This window comes from Elgaria multicarinata, chromosome 3 (genome assembly GCF_023053635.1).
Source record: "Elgaria multicarinata webbii isolate HBS135686 ecotype San Diego chromosome 3, rElgMul1.1.pri, whole genome shotgun sequence".
NCBI lineage: Eukaryota > Metazoa > Chordata > Lepidosauria > Squamata > Anguidae > Elgaria > Elgaria multicarinata.
This window is the reverse complement of record NC_086173.1, coordinates 96,708,648-96,730,439: the sequence shown is the minus strand read 5'-3', so window position 1 is coordinate 96,730,439 and position 21,792 is coordinate 96,708,648. Positions and strand designations below refer to the sequence as shown.

At 46.2% G+C, this 21,792-nt stretch overlaps 1 protein-coding gene across 2 annotated transcripts; it reads left to right on the top strand.

Moving 5' to 3' along the window:
* The first annotated feature begins 449 nt into the window (after positions 1 to 449).
* Positions 450 to 21,717, top strand: HK3 (hexokinase 3). 2 transcript variants are annotated; one of them, XM_063123350.1, is made up of 19 exons: positions 450 to 545; positions 624 to 715; positions 2,618 to 2,780; positions 3,633 to 3,781; positions 5,766 to 5,885; positions 6,779 to 6,877; positions 7,012 to 7,111; positions 7,758 to 7,941; positions 8,460 to 8,615; positions 13,569 to 13,802; positions 14,470 to 14,774; positions 15,332 to 15,480; positions 16,011 to 16,130; positions 17,052 to 17,147; positions 18,354 to 18,453; positions 18,859 to 19,042; positions 19,128 to 19,283; positions 20,716 to 20,946; positions 21,403 to 21,717. In XM_063123350.1, exons 2-19 carry the CDS (start codon positions 650 to 652, stop codon positions 21,530 to 21,532), a joined length of 2,742 nt encoding a protein of 913 aa, XP_062979420.1. In that variant the 5' UTR covers positions 450 to 545; positions 624 to 649; the 3' UTR covers positions 21,533 to 21,717. The 2 variants fall into 2 exon arrangements, with proteins under 2 accessions (XP_062979420.1, XP_062979419.1); XM_063123349.1 differs by having other exon boundaries at positions 20,713 to 20,946.
* The last annotated feature ends 75 nt before the right edge of the window (positions 21,718 to 21,792 follow it).

The following is a 21,792-nucleotide window of genomic DNA, read 5'->3' as shown; positions in this document are numbered from 1 at the left end:
ATTGCCATCTTCTATACCCATTCCATCTCTGTGAGACCCCCTTTGTGGTCTGACAATCAGAACTATACACAGTATTCCAAGTGTGGTTGCACCATAGATTCGTATAAGGGCATTACACTAGTAGCACTTTTATTCTTGTTCCCTTTCCTAATGATACCTAACATGGCTTTTTCAAAGCTGCTGCACACTGAGTTGTCATTGCCATTGAGCTATCCACCATGATCCCAAGATCCTTTTCGTGGTCAGTCACTGCCAGTTCAAACATCAAGGATGGAAAATGTTGTTGGTATCAGTCCTTTGACTCTCGATCTTGGGATTGGGATAACTTTCAGAGGGGCAGCCATGTTTGTCTGTTGCAACAAGAACAACAAGGAGTCTTGGCATATCTTAAAGGATTGGGATATCACACAGTCACTTACTATGTATCTAGGACCAGGAAGAATATCGTTATAAGCCATTGGTTCATCTAGTTCAGTATTGCCCATACTGACTGGCAAAGGCTCTCCAGGGTTTCAGACTGGAGTAATTTTTAGCCCTATTGCAAGGTACCAGGAAGTGAATCTGGGATTTTTTTGTATGCAAAGCCTGTACTAAATTTAGCTCAATTTCTTACCTCGTTTTAGGTTCCAATGCCAGAGCTCCAGCCCAGATGAACTCCCAACAGAAGGCGCTCCAGGAAGATACTCTTCTGCAAGACCAGCAGTATGAGTCAACAGTAAGAGTGCTTAATCTCCTTACCGTAATGGACTAGATGAGGGCCAATAAACTGATGCTCAAACTAGACAAGACAGAGGTTTGTCAGTCCAGGTGAATGGTGTTGTAGAAGTGGTTGCATTCCCCATAAAGGGGTGCTTGTAGATCTATCTGTCATTAGAGGCACAAGTGACTTCCTTAGCACCTTTTACCAGCTTAGGAAGATATACTAGCTATGACCCTACATGGATAGATAGAGATAGTGATAAATCAATGGATTCAGTGATCTATGCTCTGGTAACCTCCTGTTTAGATTACTGTTGTATGTGGGGCAACCCTTGAAGACAGTATGGAAACTTCAGTTTGTACAAAATATGGCCGCTAGAATACTGGCTGGAACTGGATGTTATGATCATACCTAGGGTGACCAAATGGAAAGGAGTCCAGGGCTGCTGTATCTTTAACAGTTGTATAAAAAAGGGGATTTCAGCTGGTGTCATTTGCATGTGTACCGCACCTGGTGAAATTCCCTCTTTATCACAACAGTTAAAGTTGCAGGAGCCCTGCTCTCTTAACCAGATACAAAAGGCAATGGATGGTGTTAGGATTGGAATCTGTTTTAGCAAGGCTATTTTTTAACTGTTGAAAAACTAAAAACTAAAAGTAGTTTTTTTAAAACACACACACACACACACACCTAAAAATACGAAATAAAACCTCAGTTAGAAAGGACACAGACTCTTATTTATTGCTACCTTCTGTTTGAGGTGCTTCTGTTATAGTTAGGTTAAAACCTCCCTCCACTGATTTCTGTGAGCTGCTCTCTGCGTTCCACTGTTGAGGGACATTTAAAAATGGCTTCTCAATTTGAGCCAAGCACCAGCATATCTAGACAATGAGAAGGTCTTCTCTAGAATGTGTATAAATCCATGGTCCTGGGCTCTGTTCTCTCCCCCCTCCCCTTTCCATTCTATTCTCACTGCAACTGCGCTGCGCTCCAACTGCCTCAACACTGCTATGCCCCTCCCCCACCGCACTCCTCTCTCTCTCTCTCTCTCTCTCTCTCTCTCTCTCTCTCTCTCTCTCTCCCTGCCCACCCTCTGTCCTTCTCCTTTTCTCCTGCTTCCTACTTTCACCTCTGCCCGCTTCACAGTCCCTTGCTCCCTTAGCATCTCCCCTCCCCTCCCTTACAACGTTACGCCTTGTGGTGTTTCCTGCCTTGCCCAGGCAGTTGCCCAGGTGGCTTGCTCACTTCCTGCCCTGCCCCGCATCCAAATTGAGTTCCAAACCCACCACACACACCCTTCCCTACCACTTCTCTGCTGCTTGGTGATTTGACTCAACAGGCAAAGGCCTTTCAGTTGGTGCCATGTCAGGACCGGACCAAAACCTACCTTCCAAGCCAGGGTGCAGAGCTTCTGCTTCCAGAGTGTCAGAAGCCGTATCAGATTTTTGTCCAGCTAGCAGAGGCACTTCGAGAGTTTCCTTTATGTTAAATACCACGTCGGACTCAGGCCCAGCCTTTGAGGGCTCCCAGAATGTTTCCCTTGTCATAAATGCCTCGTCAGGCTCACGTCCTACCTCCAACACTTTATTCGCTTATAACAAGTCAAGGACCAGCCCCACAGATTCCTGGGAGATAAATACTGCAGGCCACATGTCAAAGGACGCTCTCTCAGTTCCCAGGCAGGAGTCCAGCCTCACCAGTTCCTCTTTTATGTCTGTTATCATGGCTCATTCAAGTTCAGCAGCATCCTCTAGGGAGACGTACGTTGTTCCCAAGCCAAGGACAAGTATTGATAATGTGTTGATGGCCATTTCCAAGTCAGGCATAGATACTGGCCCAGGGACCAAGGAGAGGTCTTCTCTTCACAGATTAGCACCCCACCGCACTCCCTCTAAAGTTTCTCCTATTCCTGTCCAGATCCAGAAATTTCTACAGCCCTTTTACTTATCCAAGGAGCAGCTTCTGCAGGTGAAGAATTCCATGTTGGCAGCTATGGAGAGAGGCCTAAAGCAGAAGGTTAAAGAAACTGGCTCACTACCCATGTTGAACACTTATGTTTGTACCTTGCCTAATGGCACTGGTAAGTGTACTTTGTGGCTCCCAAAGCTATTGTCTAAACTCCTTTCCAGCTTTAGTAGGGTTGCCAACTTTTGAAACAGGCCCTGTAGCCAAACCTTTAATACAGCTAGATGTGCAGACTTTAGCAGGATGCCAGGCTGGTATGCATGATCACCATCGCTTAAAAACCACAGTAATTGTACAAACCAAGTCACTGTTTATCTCCATGCTGTGAAAAGCTGACTTGCCAATTTCTGCAGATCAAGCTGTTGTTAAAAGCAATGGAACAGGTCAGGTAGGGTAGTTTCCTCAGCTTTGGTTTAGGAATGTCCCAGAATCTGGTAACTTGCATTTTGACTACAGTTTGCCTGCCTAGTGGGATAACATCATGGATGCTGGTGTTGGCTGAGAGGTGGACTGGGATGAGATTGATTGTGAAAGGATTTTTGTGCAAGCTCCAGATATGCAAAAAAAATTCCTGGGCTAAGCATGCCAGTTCTAGATCTGCCTTCCTGAGCCACTGTTTCTCACCTTGCTCCAGTTTCTGGACTTCAGGAGTCTAGTGAAAAATAAAGTAGATCCCACAAGCCTAAGGAGTGCCTGCCCCAGGCCTTTTGCATTTTGTATCTTTAGCATGCGCCATTGAAATCCTGGACAGCCATTGCTTGTTTTGTATATGAGAAATTTATATGTATTCACATTTAAAATTGCCCATTAATTAGCACTGAAGTTTGGTTAAACAAACAAAAATCCCGAAGAGATCCCTCTCCACAGATCTGACAACTTAAAAATATGTGATGCGGCAAGTCTAGGATGAGTGAGGCATAGGTAGCCTGTGTCACTCGCTACCCTGATGGTCACATCTTTGTTGCAGAGGAAGGTGATTTTCTGGGTCTAGAGCTGTCCCAGACTCAGGTGAAGGTCTTGCTGTTACAACTGACAGATGACATTGATGAGCCAGAGGTGGTGAAGAGAAGGACCTTTCCACTTACTGAGAAGATTTTAATTGGCAGTGGCCAGGAGGTAAAGTTCCTCTGTCTTGCATTCTTCAGCTTGTTTTGTCAATTCCACCCCACCCCGTCTATTCTCTGAGATTGCCCTTTTTCTCTTGCTGCCCCCTACTTCGTGCCAGCTGTTTGGCTCCTTAAAAACTTGACTTCTTTATTTGGGGAGCCTTAGGCTGCAATTGTATACACACTTACATCGCTGTAAACCTCACTGAACACTGTGAGGCTTACTTCTGAGGAAACGTGCATGGGATTATGCTGCTAATTTCACAGACGTCATCTACATTTTCCCTACTCTTCCTTTTCATTTCCTCTTCTCTTTGTTACTCTTTCCCCCTGTTTTAACTTTTCCCTGTTAACCTTCCCTATCTTTTCCCTACTCTTGGCGATGAGCAAGAAGCCCTGCATTTTAAAGTTAAAAACAACTAAAGGCTGTGATGCTGGGGTCTGGCTACACTGCTAACTGGTGCACAAACGGTATTGGGATCATATTATACCTGTTCTGAAAGACCTGCACCAGTTGCTTGCTGGGCTCAATTCAAAGTGTTGGTCTTAAGCTTTAAAGCCCTAAATGGTTTAGGACCTGGCTGTCTAGGGTCCACCTGTCTTGCTATAAACATGCCCAAGTTATAAGATCCGGGGGCTGTCTATGCACCCTGTATATCCTGTGGTGGCTGTGCAGTGGCGCTGAGTCGTTTATATGACACCGTCACCAACTTTCAGCCGCCACGAGCTTTTTTGACAAAACTACGCTTTAAAAGTTGCCAACTTACCACGGCTTTCCCTTTTGCTGCTTGTTCACCACCTTCTTTGCTCCATCTGTTGGTGGTGACCTTGCTTCGGGTTCAAACTGGGGGCGCATTCCTGGGGGCAGATTGAGGCCAAGGAAAGGTCACTGTAAGATGGGAAGGCAGGGCAGAGGGCGTGCTGATGACACTGCAGCTTTTTTGGCCAGAAATCCCGCACTCCCTTCTGCAATCAAGATTTAGGGTTCCCACCCCACAGTTGGAATGCTGTGGGTTTTCGAGGGAACAAGCGTCAAAGGCATCATCATCATCAAGACCCGGCCCAGCAAACTGAAGGTGAAGCCCTTTTGAGAGCAGGAAACAGCAAGAAGGGAAAGCACTTACGTGTCCCGAAACGGAAGAAAAAATATTTTCAGGTGCCTCAAAGAACTTTTGTTATGCCCATCACGTTTCAGAAAAGACCTCCCTTCCTCAGAGGCTGTAATTAAAATATCACTGCAAAACATTATTAATGGTTTTAAAACAGTCTTTTTGAGGGTACCGTTACCTGCAGATGCCAATTTGTTGGGCACATGTGAAAGGTCTTTCTCCTATGTTGCCTCCAAACTCCCTCAGGAATTGCAGTTGGCTCCCACTCTCTTGGCATCTTTTTAGTTTAGCCTTTTAAAATGTGTCATTTTTAATGCTTTTAATGTTTTTTTCCTGCTGTTTTTAATATTCTTGTTTTTATTGTTGCAGGGCTTGATGGTTTTAAATACACACCACCTTGATGGCTTTTTAGTAAACAAGGCGGTACATAAATGTTAATGATAAATAAATACCCCTTTCCCTAGTGCATCTTCTTTGTTTTGATTTGACTCCCCCTCCCCCGGGATTACTTTGAACTCCCCCCTGCCTCTGAGATCCAATCTATCTTGCGTAGTTTGGCACTTTTAAGTCCTCCTCTGTGGTGCTTTAGCCTTTTCTAGGATTGGAGCTGATCCCGTATTTTATTTTTATCTTATGTACAGTAGGTTTTAAGAGAATCATCCTCATCCTCATCCTCATCCTCATCCTCATCCTAGTTTAGGATGATGAAAAAATGCTAGATCATTTGGTGAGGTGTCAGTTTTGGGTTGATTTGGTTCTATATTGGTAGCAGATAAATGTACTCTGTGAGAATATTTGGCACCATGCCCTGAGGTGAACAGAGTGCCACGTGGGAGGAGGTGAGGAAGACCTGTCGTACTCATAATGCCCTGTTTGCTTTTCCAGGTTTTTGAATTCATGGCACAATGCCTGGCCACGTTTTTGAGCGGACTTAACATCAACAAGAAATACTTCTCTCTGGGCTTGTCCTTTCCCTTCCCTTGTGAAAATAGCTCACTGACCCAGGTGAATTCTTTGTTGGCTTGGCAGCCGACTCTATGGGAGATTGAAGATGTCTGGTGTTTCTTAGGAGGGCATTGGTTTATGTGGGAAGGATGCAGCGGAGGCAGAAGTGACCCCAAATGTAGCCATACATGTAGCCTGCAAATGCTCCCAAGAGAAAAGGTGGATCTGAGGGAAAGTTCTATATGCTCCTGTCTTAGCCTCTCCCTCCACAAATTTTGGAGGAGGTGAATTGGCTGTGAGCAGGGCTAACTTTACCATGGAGCAATGTGAAGTGCTTATTGAGGTAACAGATGCAGGGGGGGAGTAGTGTTGGAAGATGGCACTATGAGGCTATGCAATCTGCCCTGCACCCGTTAAGCCAGCCTTCCCTAAATTGGTGCCCTCCAGATGTTTTGGACATAAAAGGACATACAAAGAGCCTTGCTGGATCAGACCGAGGTTCCATCTAGTCCAGCACTCTGTTCACACAGTGGCCAACCAGCTGTCGGCCAGGGACCAACAAAGCAGTACATGGTGCAACAGCACCCTCCCACCCATGTTCCCCTGCAGTTGGTGCACACAGGTTTACTGCCTTGGATACTGGCGCTAGAAGACCAGAACATCTGGGGGGCACCAGGTTGCGGAAGACACTCCTTTGGTGCATTGGACACTGCCCTATTGCCAGTGTTGAAATAAGATTCAACCACCACTATAGTCAACTTCTGTACGTGGAATGGGTGTGTGCCATTTTATCTACCCCAGGCAGGAAAATGTCTTGGGCCAGCCCTGGCTCTGAGGGTTGGGAGAGGAGTGTTGTTACTGTAGACATTGTGCCCTGGAAAGGTCTGGGATTCAGAGCGTCTCATTGTAGGCACTGGAGTTCTCAAAGGCCTCCTTGTCTTGTTTTCCCTTAGTGTAAACTGATCAGATTTACAAAGGATTGCCGGTGGCCAGGAGTGGAGGGGTGTGATGTGACACAAATGCTACAATTGGCTATTAACCAGCATTGCAAGGTGAGGACAATGACTTGGGTCAGCAATGGCTGAAGCATTATTTGTGTGTGTGTGTGTGTCTGTCTGTCTGTCTGTCTGTGTGAGAGAGTGCTAGACAGTCACTTTGATTTTGCTTTCTCTTTTAACCACTTCAGAACTACCAAATAGAGGTCCTTGCTGTGGTTAATGACACTGTGGGAATCTTGCTGAGCTGTAGTTCTACCAAACAGCCATGTGAGATTGGGCTGTTGATAGGTAAGCAAAAGCCAGGTGCATGCTAGCTGTGCTGTTGAGCTGGAAGGATCACACATGTTTTATATTAGGCTTTTTGCCTGGAAGCTGGCTATTCTTTATATTCTTTCTTTATTATTATATTTATATTGTGCCTTTATTCCTCTTGCAAGGAACCCAAGGCGGTTTACATGGTCTACCTCCTCGCCATGTAAAAGCAACCCTGTGAGATAGGTTAGGCTGAGAGTCAGTGACTGGCCCCAAATCACCCAGTGAGCCTCACGGCTAAGTGGAGATTTGAACCCGGATTCTTTGAGTCCTTACCCAACACTCTAACCACTAAACTACAGTGATGAAGAAGCATCTTAACAGAGTATTGGATTGTGTCCATGATGCTGTCAGTTTTGAGGATGGATATAGTCATGCCCAGGACTAAAACATTTTCCCAACCACTAAGAATTAGGGTGGTGGGTTATACACATACAAATAAGAACTAGTATTTCTTTAAAATGGCAGGCACTAGCTATTGTCAAAGATAGGAGAGTGGCATTGATGGATTCTGCAATGCTTCATTTAGTTTTCTCATTGTCTTATAATCAGAAGTTGTATTAAAATGGCTGTTTCCTTTGTTTTGGGCTCATCCTACCTTTCTGCATTCTGCAAATGGTAGATTCTGGCACTAACTGCTGTTATATGGAGGAGAAACAGCGTATAGCAGGCATGGAGGAAAGTGAGGGACATATGTGTGTGAACTTAGAATGGGGCACTCTTGGAAACGCTGGAGAATTGGATGACCTACTGACAGAGTTTGACCTGTTAATGGATAAGCAGACGATGGACCCAGGCAAATGCAGGTGCGTCACAGTGAAGGAAGTGGGGAAGGTGTCTTTGGTGCAGGCTATGAAGCACTGGTCTGTTTGATGTTACTGTACTTTGCCCTGCAAAGGAACCTACTTCTAGGAACCAGATACTGTAGCAGGAAAAGAAAAGGAGTCATCAATTACTGCTCAACTTGATTAATGGGATCCAGTGGAAGAATAGTGGTTATGCATACTCAGTGCCCCAAATTGCAGTTTCTAATAATGAACTCCAGGTCTGTGTTTGTAATTGTTTATTTAGCACCTTCTAAGTAGTTGGATTTTGGTCAAAATTCAGACATTTGGAGAAATTGTGAAAGGGTAGAGCAATAAAAATGGGAAAGAGAAGAGAGATTTGGCATCATGGAAAGAGACAAAGAGTTGTGCATGAGAAAGAAGCTTCTCATATAAACTGAACGCAATTACCTGCCAGCCACCCAGGAGGGGAGTTCACTGCTTTCACTCCAATTTCTTCTCTTTCTTCCTCTGATTTTCTTCTTTCTTATTGCTGCCAGGTTTGAGAAGTTTATCAGTAGCATGTACTTCTGTGAAACCGTCCGTGTTATTTTGGCTAGTCTAGCTGAGAAAGCTGAACTCTTCAATGGGGTCCTGACACCCCCACTGTTGACCAAGGGAAAGCTGGAGATCCAAGATATTCTGGAGATCGTACAGTAAGTGAGTCACTCAAGCCAATCTTGCGATATCTGATCATCCTTATAGCCTCAGCAGTAGTGGAGTGAGGCTCGATGTGTCATCTTAGACTAGACCACCAGGAGGGATGAACCCTCCAAACTAATTTAATCTGTGGCCCCATGCATCGAAGTAGATGAATTAATGAGTTAACTTCCGTATTTGAATATGCAATAGAACACAACAGATACACTGTCATCTTCTCAGAATAGAATGCCTTGATAGAAAAAGGCATAAAAGAAATGGGCATTTAGGGGTCATTCATAAAGTATATCTCTCATCAGGTGGGAAGAGGAGGTAGAGAAGTTGTGACGAGGAAGAATAGGGGAATTGGTCAAAATGTGACATCACACACTCATGTCTTTGTTCTTCCAGCCCAATCATTTCATATTTTGTTATTGTGGGTGCTTTCAGATGGAGGGCTCCTAGCGCAACTAATCAGAAGGCATTGTGTTGCGATTCCATATTTTTTCCTTAACGGATTTCTGTAGTAAGGAAAAAGATGGAAGAAGTAGTGGGAAAACACAGGAGGGTTATGAGTGGAAGATGATGCCTGGACCTCCTGTCCCACTCATACAGTTCTGTGAATATGGCAGGTCAATGGCACTATAAAAGCCTCATCTGGATGCACCCTCCATGTGAATACAGGTATATTTCCTTGCTTTCCCTGGACTTAATTTTTCACATACTCTCCCATTGGCCTTTATGTTTGTGTGCTGTGCTCCATCTCCTCTCTCTGCTACCTCTAAGTCCTGCCTATTTTCTGCTCCTTTTTGCTTCCATCTTTTTCCAGGCTTCCTTGCCTCACTCACCACAGCAGGATTTTTTTCGCTGCAGAATGTGACAATCTTTAAAGACACACACAAACACCTCTACAGCTATGCAGTGCTGGGTGTCATGTGTAACATATTTTGGGTATGTGTCTTTACTAGAGAGTGACAAATTATGATAAAGGGTGAGGTTAAAACGTATTTTAAAAAGTGTGACATACTTGATGAACAGCCCCATAGTGATAATCATCATTACAAGACATTTTTTTTTAAAGATGATAAATAGCATTTTAAAATAAAAAAACTGGAGGAAAGCATGAAGTATCAGTTTTCACATGGATAAAAATAAACATGATGGTATCCCAAAGATTCCCATTAGGTTCTTTTCTTTAAAACATATCAACTACTTGAAAAACAGTGTAACCCATGAAAAAGCAAAATTGATACCAAATTATTATTATTATTATTATTATTATTATTATTTATTTATATAGCACCATCAATGTACATGGTGCTGTTATTTCATATAATTATTTAAATTATATGAAATAAATATAATTATTTCATATAATTCAGTGAAGATGTCTTTGGGGTCAGGGTCAGCACTTCTGGATCTGAAAGGGCACCGAATCCCATGTGCCCTGCTGCTGGGAGTCTTGATGCCGCCACTACTCTATAACTTTCAAAGTGCAGTAGGAAGGTGGGTGCTGCTGTAGAGAGTCCCACTGCTGGGCCAATGCCACAGCAAGAGAGTGCCCAGTGTGGCTCTCCATAGACCCTTGAGAGCAAGGCATTGGTGGGGAGGTGAACCTGGAGATCACCTGTGCTGCTATGACACAGGGGGTTTCTAGTGCCATCTCCCTCCCCGCGCCCCCTCCCCACTGCCACCCCAGCAGTGGCAGCTCTCAGTTCCCTCCTGCCCACCCATAGTGGCGTGTCCTCCCGCCTTAAGTGGTGGTCTTACACCTGCCCTTTGTGGGGTCATCAGATTTTATTCATTTTCTATAGCAGAGCGTTTTCCATGTAGGAAAAAGGAGAGAAACCTGGAGCGGATCTACACAGAGTCCTTGGGGCACCCTGAAGGCACTTGTGTGCGCCTCCAGGGCGCCCCGAAACTCCTAGTGTAGATAGAGGAGGAGGAGGAGGAGGAGGAGGAGGAGGAGGAGGAGGAGGAGGAGGAGGAGGAGGAGGAGGAGGCCCCGCATCGCCCCTCGCGGGGACAGGGCGAAAAGTTCCAGGGCTCGGCAGCTTCGCTGGTGAGTCCTTGACGACGACAACGACGTCGCCCACCTCCCCGCTGGCCTCCTGCTGCCGGCGAAAGAGCCACCCGGTGAGACCTGGAACTGGTCAGGAGGCCGATGTTGCCTCCTGATTGGTCGCCGTCGGATGGGCTGGACAGGGAAGGGAGTTGGCTGGGAGCTTCAACTTGAGCTCCACACTAAATAGTTTTTTAAAAAAAATGGAGGTGGGAGGAGAGGAATGGGGCAGCCGGGAGGCCGCCACTGCTGGGCCAAGCACTGGGGAGGAGGGAGGAATGGGTGTTGAGCACCGGGGCGGGGGGGAGGGAGGAGGAATGGGGCAGCCGGCTCTCCTCCCTCTGACTGCCCCGTTCCTTTCCCCCCTGTTTTTATTTTTATTTTTTAATCTGTAGATGCAAAGGTTCACATCTACAGATTTTAAAAAACAGGGCAGCCAGAGGGAGGTCAGAGGGAGGTGAGCTGGCTGCCCTGTTCCTCCCCACTTGTCCCCACCAGTGGTGGCAGCGGCAACTCCACATTGGTGCTCCTTCCCATGCAGATGCTGGGAAGGAGTGCCAATTCGGGATCCCGGGGCCTCGTGGCACAGACCCACCGCCGTCAAGACGGGGGCCAGGTTCTTACTAAATAGGATTTGCAAACCCACTTGAAGCCCTGATTAAGATGGAAAACCTGGTTAGCATTTACTGCAGTTAACAGCAGTGCAGATGTAAAATTCATTAAACCATGATGAAGGGAAGGTAAAGGAGTGTTTGGCACTGAAGAGACAGGAGTGTGAATTCCCAAGATTGACTCCCAATTTGCAAACCATGGTTTGTAGGAAGGCTGCATTATATTTGCGTAGGGCCACAAGAGTAGAAGAAACATGGGCATAATTATGGAAAAACTGCTGCATGTAAGCTCTATTGGGTTGGAAATTACCTAATATCACTTATAGCTTCATCCCACGTACCTGTTTCCCTCAAATTATCCCCTACAGCGCTAAGCTGTTGGCGTTGTTGTTGTTGCTACCGGGCGGCAAGATCCTTTGCATACCAGGAAGTGGTTTAAGGGGGGAAATGTAAAAAAACCATTAAAAATCAACGGATGACCCAATCCGATTCCAATTTGGTATGCTTAAAGCTCTTCTTAATATCTATTACTGTGCCAATTTTGAAGTCTTTATCTTTAAAGCTTACGCAGATGTAAGCGTTTGTTTAATTCATATCAAATTTTGCTTCTGCGCCCCAGTGGCTGCTCGGAAGATACGCTCGAAATCTGGTAGCTAAATATTGCACTTCTTTTGGCTTTATAGCACAATTAAAGCAGGATGCATGGGAGTACTTCACAGTCAAAGCAGATTATAAGATGGAAAAGTTCGGAGTCATTTGCATGCAATTCGCAGTGATTGCACAGTGTAACGCTGGTGTGATAAAGCTCTTAGGCCATGTCTTGATGGTGGCGCATTGGCGCTGTGAGCCCTCAAACCCCCAGGTTTGCGCTCCTTCGCATTGTCCGCCCGGGGGTTGTAACGAGCAGGGAAGGGAAGAACCGCTCTGCTGCGCCACTGGACAGACTCCGGTGCAGCTTGGCGTGTCCCTCCCCAGTTCTTCCCCCCTTGCTCTCCCCAGAGGATGGAGCTGATCTTGTCTCTCTCTGGAGGATGTGGCTGATCTTGGCTCTCTCCGAAGGACATGCAGAGGCAGGGAGGCGGTTCAGTGACCATTTGGCTCTCTGGCCCGTCCCCTGTCCAGCCAATGCGACCAACCAAGGGTTGGCATCAGCTGGGGCACGCCTCCGATACTCTAGGCCTCACGAGGTGCCTTTTCTTGTGCTCTCAGAGCTCCATCTGATGAGCATTATATTGCACGCTTGTTACTGGGCACTCACGGAGTTTGCTCAGGTCCCTCACATGACGTTGTCTGCCTCCCGCACGCCTTCCGCCCCTTCTGGCCTTCCTCTTGTGACACCCCCCCCTTCATTAAGTCTGATGTATTTTTAAACACGGAATTGCTGCTCCCTCCTGCTGGGTGCAGGAGAAGCAGCGACATTATAACAGGCCTTGTGCTCATTGGGTACTTCCTCTTTTGAAAGAGGAAGTAACTGAGGAACGAAAACAGGCGGAGAAGTGACGGTAGGGAGCTGGTTTCCCCCCTGGTGTGATGGAGCTCTCAGTCCACTACATGTACAGGTTTCTAGATGGGCTGCATTGTATGAGATTTCACATAAATATGTGAGTGTCTCATGTGATTCAAGGCCTATTTTAGAGTTTGGGAAGCTGAAGCCACCCCAGGGGATGGAGGTAGATGTTCTCTATAGAATCATAGAACCATAGAATAGTAGAGTTGGAAGGGGCCTGAGTCCAACCTCCTGCTCAACGCAGGAATCCACCTTAAAGCATTCCCGACAGAGGGCTGTCCAGCTGCCTCTTGAATCCCCCTAGAGTGGGAGAGTCCACAATCCCCCTGGGTACAATACTCATGATGAGGCCTAACCAGTGCTGAATAGAGGGTTAGATAGACCAATGGTCTCCTTTGGTATAATGCAGCTTCCAACGTTCCAAAATAGAGTACAAGCTCATTTAGCATATAAAAGTGAAATCAGACTTTGATTTCACTTTTATATGCTGAATGAGCTTGTACTCTATTTTGGAATTCACACCTGTCTTGAGAATTAACACTGCAATAAATAAATCCCGCCTTCTGACGCATGTATCTTGTTGTGATCCTTCCTATGTACTTCTGTAGGACATCAGCTTAAACAGAAGAGCAGCTGTCTACCCTTGCCTGTACCAATCCATTATATATGGAGGGTCCAATGATTTCCATTTAGAGGAAATATTAATCTTCACTGAGGTCACTGAAGAATTAACCAGTTCAGAGCCTTGCTCATGCCGCCTCCTTAACTCATGTATGTTTTTAAATCACAGTGAAAAGGTGGGTCTGGCCAAAGCCAAGAGCTTCCTTTTTCGCCTGGGACTGGTGGCGAGCAACCAAGACTGTTTCCATGTGCAGCAGATATGCCAAGCTGTATTTGTCCGTTCTGCCAACCTCTGTGCTGCTGGATTGGCTGCCATCCTTACTCATATCCGTGCTACTCAAGGGCTGTCAGAGCTGAAGACTTTTGTGGCTGTGGATGGAGAGTTGTACAGGAGCGAGACACAGTAAGGAGTTGTAGTCGGTATAGGAGCATTTATTTGAGATCAGAACCAAGAAGCCCACCAATCCCATTTTCCATTGGACCACTGGACAACAATCACAGTGTCCTTGATTTCCTTTTATGAGCAGATCTTTGGATCGTGCTTTCTCCTGGATTGGATTAACCGGCCAAGAGCACCCTTCTTCCAGTGGCTTGTCTATCCACATATTCCCTTTCAAACTAGAAGACGGTTAAGTCAGTACAGCTATTAATTCTTTCTTACTGTCAGTTCAGCAAACCTGTCTAGCCCTTTTTGCTGCTGCATAATTCTTTCCAGGACAGTAACCCCATTTACCAATCACACAAATGGATCCATCCAGCTACGTCTTCCTCAACTGTGATCAGTTTCTGGGATAGTGGAACCTCCCATGCTAGAGGATCTATTTACATAATCAAAGTTAAGAGGTGGTGGTTTCAGGAAGTGAGCTCGGTTGCTGCTTTGATCTTTGGATAATGTAAACAATCCCAAAGGTGAATCCATCTACACATCTTTCTAATCCTTTTAGAGCACATCTTTCTAATCCTAATGAGAGGGATAGGCCAGGAGAGGCACTTAACTAGCACCCTGGCCTGAGTTAGGGCTAGGGTTAGCCACTGTCTTTCAAACTCTTTGACATTCCTTCTCCCTCCAGGTATGGGGAGATACTGCAGCAGACATTGACATCGCTGATTCCTGAATGTACCATCAAATTTGTCCTGACAGAGGGTGGCGCTACCTTAGGGGCTGCCCAATTGGCAGCTGTAGCTGTGAGACTGAGAAATCAGCGCCAGGGGGTGTCCCAGGCCCTGGCACCTTTCCGACTTTCTATGGTGGACCTTGAGAGATTGCGGAACTTGATGAGACAGGAGATGGAGAAGGGTCTGTCGAAGGAGACCAACTGCAAAGCCTCTGTCCGCATGTTGCCCACTTATGTCTGCAATTTGCCTGATGGCACCGGTGAGGGCAGGGAACAGAGTGCTGGGGAACTCCTCTGTCTCTAGGGAGGGAAGAGCCTTGTCTTGCTGAGATGGTCTTTATTATCTCAAGGAAGCTATGTTGGGCTGGGAGAAAACTTCCTGGGCCCGGCCTTCAATTTGATTGGAGGCTGTTACTGCTGTTTATGTTCCTCTCACTGAAATCGGCATAGCATAACCATCAGCAATATTTTTTAGAACAGGAATTTCCAACCTTTTCAGACTTGGGATCCACCAAACATGTCTTTGCGGACCCAGACCTTATTTTTTTTGCCATATATTTGTATGGTCGTAGTGCTGCTGTCGCAACCCACCTTAGGTCAGACTGCCACCCAGTAGCGGGTCCCAGCCCATCAATTGAAAACCAATGTGCTAGGGAGCGAATGGGATGCTTCCTTTGGGCCTTTTTGTTGAGGCTGCTAGCACTGTCCCCAGGAGAAGAGGGCAAAGTAAGTTCCACTTGCAGCAAGCTGAAGCAGGTAGCGGGTTTTGGGAAATGGTCTCTTTTACCCAAACTCTTTGTCTGTATACCTTTTGCAGAGAAGGGTGATTTCCTGGCACTGGATCTGGGTGGAACCAATTTCCGAGTGCTGGTGGTTCAGGTGCAAAGCAAACAGGAGGGTGGTGTGCACATGATCAGTGAGAGTTACATCATTCCACCGGAAATAGCCCAGAGTACAGCAGAAAAGGTAGGTGCAATAGAGGAGATGATATGACTGGACTGAGTGGGTCTCTGCCGACTATCAACCAGCTTGGGGCTTACAGCAGTGACACTGGTGCCTATTGGGATGGATGATCCTCTTCAAATACTTAAAAGGTTGTCACACAGAGGAGGGCCAGAATCTCTTCTCGATCCTCCCAGAGTGCAGGACACGGAATAACGGGGTCAAGTTAAAGGAAGCCACATTCCGGCTGGACTTCAGGAAAAACTTCCTGACTGTTAGAGCAGTGCGACAATGGAATCAGTTACCTAGGGAGGTTGTGGGCTCTCCCACACTAGAGGCCTTCAAGAGGCAGCTGGACAAGCATCTGTCAGGGATGCTTTAGGGTGGATTCCTGCATTGAGCAGGGGGTTGGACTAAATGGCCTTGTAGGCCCCTTCCAACTCTGTTATTCTATGATTTGTGATGGCACCAGCAACCCCTTTGCTAGTAGAGTCATCTCCTCTTCAAATTTGTTTCTAACTGATATGGGACTCATGTCTCTCTCATTCCTGCAGCTCTTTGACCACATTGTTAGCTGTATTGTGGATTTCCAGACTAAGAATAACATGCTGGGAAGTATGCTGCCACTGGGTTTCACTTTTTCCTTTCCCTGCAATCAAAGGGGCCTGGACAAGGTATGCATCAACGAAGTGTGGGAACCTCATGCTCAGCTGGTGGAATGTCTTTCTGCGGGGAGAGGGGGTTGGGAGAGACATGAGACTGAACCAGCTTGTGGCCCCCAAGATGGAAGGAGGAAACTCTCCAAATATGGTGAGAATAGCATTGCTTTTATGCCATTTGCAAATAATTTGAAATAAAAGCCCAGAGGATTACTTGATATATCTATGTGGCTGTGGAATACCCTCCCCCTGGAGGCCCGACTGGCGCTGGCTTCATTTCGGTGCCAGGTTAAGACATGGCTTTTTAACAATGATGGCTAAATCCACTAGCCTGCATACTGTCTTGTTTTAATTGGATTTTACTGTTTTAAAAATTCATATTGGTTTTAGCATATTAATGGTTTGTTTTAGAATTGTATATTTATTTTATTTTATATGTATAATTTTATCTGAGATCCTTGTGATATAGGGCAGGATATAAATGTTTTAATAAATAAATAATAATAAAATCCAACTATCTGTTGAGAATGTTGCTATGGAAAAAAAAAATCCCATCAGGGCATTTCCCCAAATAGTACCAATTTCTCCATCCTATACTCAGGCAGGGCATTGTGCATGCTACAGTTTTGTACCAATGCAGAAAAGCTGCCAAAGTTGGCATGGGAAAGTTTCTAGCCCTTATAGTTGCAAAGCTAGACTTGAAAATGCCTGATGAAAACTCAACATGTACAAGGGGCAGCTGTACATGTTACTCTTTTGGGGCATACAGTCCTGTCTGTACTTATACAGCGGATCCTGTGCTGCCACCTCCCTGTTGCAACATAGCTGGAGAAGAATCCAAGGATCTGCTCAGATAGCATATAGGGGGCAAACTGTGCAGAGAAAGCAGTCCAGCCATACACATACGAGGTGTACAATTTCCTTTTGCTTTCATAGGGCATCTTGCTGAGATGGACCAAGGGGTTCACTGCCTCGGGTGCTGTGGGACAAGATGTTGTGAATTTGCTGAGGGAGGCAGTACAGCGTCAACAGGTATGTCTAGGGCTTGAGCTGTGCAAAGAGCTGGATAGATTTGGCAGGGGTTAGGGAAGGTCTCTTGTTTGTTTAGCCAAATGCCGTGGGAGGGATCAGGCAGCCTGCACGAGTATGCTGCTCCTAAGCAATAAGGCAGGGTTGCCCCAGCACCCTGTGGCTGATCATCCCATCCAAACTGAGTAGGCACTAATTGCCCACGATCTGCCTACCTACGATCTGCATACTCGCACAACAATGACCGGACACCTTCTTTTTTTAAAAGGGAAATGCAATTTTGGGAGGGGTGTCTGTGTGCTTCACTGTTTCCTTATGCTTGCCATTTCTCTGCTCCAAATCCCTCCTTCCCACCCTCTAGTCTTATGTGGAACCAGGTGGGGAGAAAAAGGTATGTTTTTGGAGGACCATTTAGAGCAGAGAAGCATCAAGCAAGCACCCCTCCCCACTTTTGGTTTTTCCACCTCAAATTACCTCTCCCCTGTCCCAAAGCAGCTTTCCCCTAGGAAAACATGGCATGTTTGTTACATGTGCATGCATGTGACATATAACTCTACCTGCCGGGATTCAGTTTAATTTAACGTGATATCTCACACAAGTTTGGTGGACTGACTGTGTGTGTGTGTGTGTGTGTGTGTGTGTGTGTGTGTGAGAGAGAGAGAGAGAGAGAGAGAGAGAGAGAGAGAGAGAATGAGAATGTGTTGGGTTCATATCTCTTGTCATTCTTAGGAAGTGCAGTATTTATTTTGTAGAGTTCATGTACTTTAGATATGGCATAATGAGCAAAAAAGGCTGGAGATGACGGAGATGAAAGAATTTGTATGTCAAATAGGCTTGGGAGTTTTTATGTTACAGTGGTGTTCAAGCATCGCTGTGCTTTCTGCTCTTGATGGGCTTGCTTAATGCCTTTCTCATTTCCAGTGTCCCCCACCCCACTGCCAGTCTGCTCTGTGATGGGCCACTACATAACGGTGGAAGGCATCGCAGCACCCCTGGCACCCTTTCACCAAGCCAGCTGGATAGCAGTGAGAGTGCTGAAGAGCTTCCTTCAGGCTGATGGCCCCAGGGATACACAGAGGGGAGGGAGAAGGGGCCTATTTCCCAGGCGACCAGGCCTGTGGGTCTGTGCTGGTTACTGTGGTGATCGGGAATCGTGTTGCTTGGTAACACATCTTGCTGCTCTCTCTGTCTCTGCCTTTCTCTTCCCAGCACGTTGATGTAGATGTGGTTGCCTTAGTGAATGACACTGTGGGAACCATGATGGCATGTGCCTACATTGACCCCAAGTGTGAGGTCGGCCTCATTGTCGGTAAGGAGGGATATTGTTTTGCTATTTATTTTAGGGAGTTATACTCTGCCCTTCAGTAAAATTCCCAGAAGAGCGGAGGATAGGGAGTTGGAGCAGTCTTGGGTGGACAGTGAGATTATGCATGTGATGCCCTCTTGAAAATCCAGCGGGGATGTCTTCTCAAGGGCAAATGCCCTTCTTCACTCTATTTGAGTCTATAGCCTTCTTTTGTGATCTATGGCCAGAGGCTGGGTTGCTCCTGACACGTAAGCCTTTCTCTGTAATGTGGCATTTGGAATGGAATTGTAACTGGGCTGAAGATGCTTCCTCCAGCTTTGACCCCGAGGGTTTCCTGGCTCAGAGTGGGGAAGATGATGCTGGACCATTTTGAGCAGTGACCCATGTCTGTTGTTTGTTTTATCTCAGGAACGGGTACCAATGCTTGCTACATGGAAGAGATGAGGAATATAGGCACTGTGGAGGGTGACGAAGGCAGAATGTGTATCAATATGGAATGGGGGGCGTTTGGAGATGATGGCTGTCTTGATCACTACATAACATCTTTTGATACCATCGTGGATAAAAATTCCCTCAATCCTGGCCAGCAGAGGTGAGAATATATATGATCACTGTTGTTGGGAGTGGGCTGCCTCTAGGGTCTTCCTATATGGCACTCATCCCCATCTCCCCCACAGGTATGAGAAGCTCATCAGTGGCATGTACCTGGGCGAGATCGTGCGCCACATTCTGCTGGACCTAATATCTCGCAAGATCCTCTTTAAGGGCCGAGAGTCATTTGTACTTCAGACCCCAAACATCTTCCCCACCAAATTCCTAACACAAATCGAGGAGTAAGTGTATATCTCTTGGACCTAGGCCAGGAAACCTGCCATTCCATGTAGATTCTAGGTTCTAGTGCAGAAGTCATATTCCTCAGAATGTCAGTTTGAAGTTTGTCTGCAAAGGACTCCATTGTTGAAGATGCAATTTCTCTCTGCCTCTCTGGAGGAAGTCCATCCCTCCTCCTTTAGTTAACTTCTTAATTCCATCTTGGAATATTAAATTTCCTTCTGTTTTCAGCCCACGCTGGAGCGCTGGCCTGAAAACAACAGAATGAAATTTAGTAGGGATAAAGGCCAAGTTCTACACCTAGGAAAAAGAAACCAAATCCAGTTACGAGACAGGGAATACTTGGTTCAGTGATACTACAAATGAGAAGGATCTTGGAATTGTTGTAGATCACAAGCTGCATATGAGCCAACAGTGTGATGTGGCAAATGCTATTAATAGAATTATAGTTTCCAAATTGTGTGAGATACTGGTTCCCCTCTATTCGGCACTGGTTAGGCCTCATCTAGAGTATTGCATCCAGTTCTGGGCACCACACTTCAGGAAGGATGTAGACAAGCTTGAGGTGGGGGGGTCAGAGGAGAGCAACGAGGATGATCAGGGCTCTGGAAACAAAGCCCTGTGAGGAGAGACTGAAAGAACTGGGCATGTTTAACCTTGTGATGAGAAAACTGAGGGGAGACATGATAGTACTGTTCAAGTACTTGAAAGGTTGTGACACAGAGGAGGGCCAGGATCTCTTCTCAATCATCCCAGAGTGCAAGATACGGACTAATGGGCTCAAGTTTCAGGAAGCCAGATTCCAGCTGGACAACAGGAAAAACTTCCTGACTGTTAGAGCAGTATGAAAATGGAACCAATTACCTAGGGAGGTAGTGGGCTCTTCTGCACTGGAGGCCTTCAAGAGGCAGCTGGACAGCCATCTATCAGGTATGCTTTAAGGTAGATTCCTGCATTGAGCAGGGGTTTGGACTTGATGGCCTTATAGGCCCCTTCCATTTGAACTATTCTATGATTCTAAGATCTATGCTGAATCTTACATCTCCTTCTGACAAACAGCTGCTCCTTGTCCCAGATTCGAAATACTGCAAGCATACAGACTGAGCAAATTTATGGAAAATAAGCTACTTTGCATATATTCTGTTGATTTTAATCATTTATTTGAGCACCAAATTTGAGTGTTTATCATGCAGAATTTTGGATTGTTCTTATTTAGACACAGTGCTGATATTTCTGCTTGAAATGTGCAAACTCTGTCACTGGTCACAGTTGCTTTTACTGACCTGTGGGTTCTTTCAGGATGTGTATCTAAGAGAGAGCGAGAGAGCCCTTTTGAAAAGAATAGAATAGATGCCAGAACCCCCATATTTCCACTTACCATAAATCCCAAGAAGGTCCAAGAGTCCATCACTAATTTTAATATTCTGAAAGTAGCAGCCAAGGCAACCGTTACGTATGTGACTTCTTAGAAGATATTGGGTTGAGTGTGATTCCTGAAGATGCTGAGGTGGTGAAGGATGTGTGCCACGCCGTGTCTTCACGGGCTGCTAAGGTGTGTGCAGCCGGAATAGCTGCCGTTGTGGAGAAGATCCGAGAGAACAAGCGCATGACACACCTGGAGGTGACCGTTGGTGTGGATGGGACGCTGTACAAGATGCACCCTTAGTGAGTTGGTTTTTCTGCACCAGATTGTGGGGCAAGTAATGCTTCAGTTAAACACACTGCATGGAGGAGAATGGAAGCCTTGGTTGCCCACTGGATGGCATGACCAGCATGGGCAGAGACGGCAGCCATTGTCTTTTGGTGCATGGGAGAAACTGAGCTGGAATGGGTCTATACAAAGCCAGAGGGGTCCTAGTGCTTGACAATACAGTGATAAAGGGTGGCTATTGCCAAGATGTGGTATAATCTACAGACACCATAGGGGTTTGCAGGGCCTGCTTAGATCATTAAAAGGGATATTGCCCCTATTTTGTGGGAAGGAAAGAGAAGTAAACAGCAAGAATCTATGGTGCCAGGTAGCGTATACCCTGAGTGCTGTGTTGCTGGCAGGGGTGGGTGCAATTCTGGGCTGACCATTGGCTTCTCTTGTTCACAGACTTTTTCTCATTCTGTTTCTAGCTTCTCAAGAAAACTTCAGGATACAGTGCCACTGCTGGCTCCCGGTTGTAGCGTCAAATTCTTGCTGTCAGAGGACGGCTCAGGGAAGGGAGCTGCACTGATTGCTGCTGTGGCCAACCGCACAAAGTGAGGGGGACACGTTACCAGGTCCAGACCTTGACCTACAGCATGGAGTTTCACCCTTCTTTGAGGCAGCTGTACAGAGTTGCAGGAAAGTCAGGTTGGAGTAGTTGTGGCGTTTCATCTTTGCAGCTCTGTGTAATATCTGACTGATGCTCAAGCAAGGGAGAAAAATAAACCCAATTCCTGAAGTCACCTGGATTCTCAGGCTCCCCTTTTTCCAAAGAGCCAGGCTCCAAGGTAGCTCTGGACATTACTTCCACATCCACA

Excerpts from the sequence above, each read along its gene's own strand:
- HK3 (XM_063123349.1), top strand. The coding sequence starts at position 650 with ATGAACTCCCAACAGAAGGCGCTCCAGGAAGATACTCTTCTGCAAGAC. Across the intron at positions 2,781-3,632 it reads TACCTTGCCTAATGGCACTG|AGGAAGGTGATTTTCTGGGT; the intron begins GTAAGTGTACTT and ends TCTTTGTTGCAG. Across the intron at positions 13,803-14,469 it reads TTGTACAGGAGCGAGACACA|GTATGGGGAGATACTGCAGC; the intron begins GTAAGGAGTTGT and ends TTCTCCCTCCAG.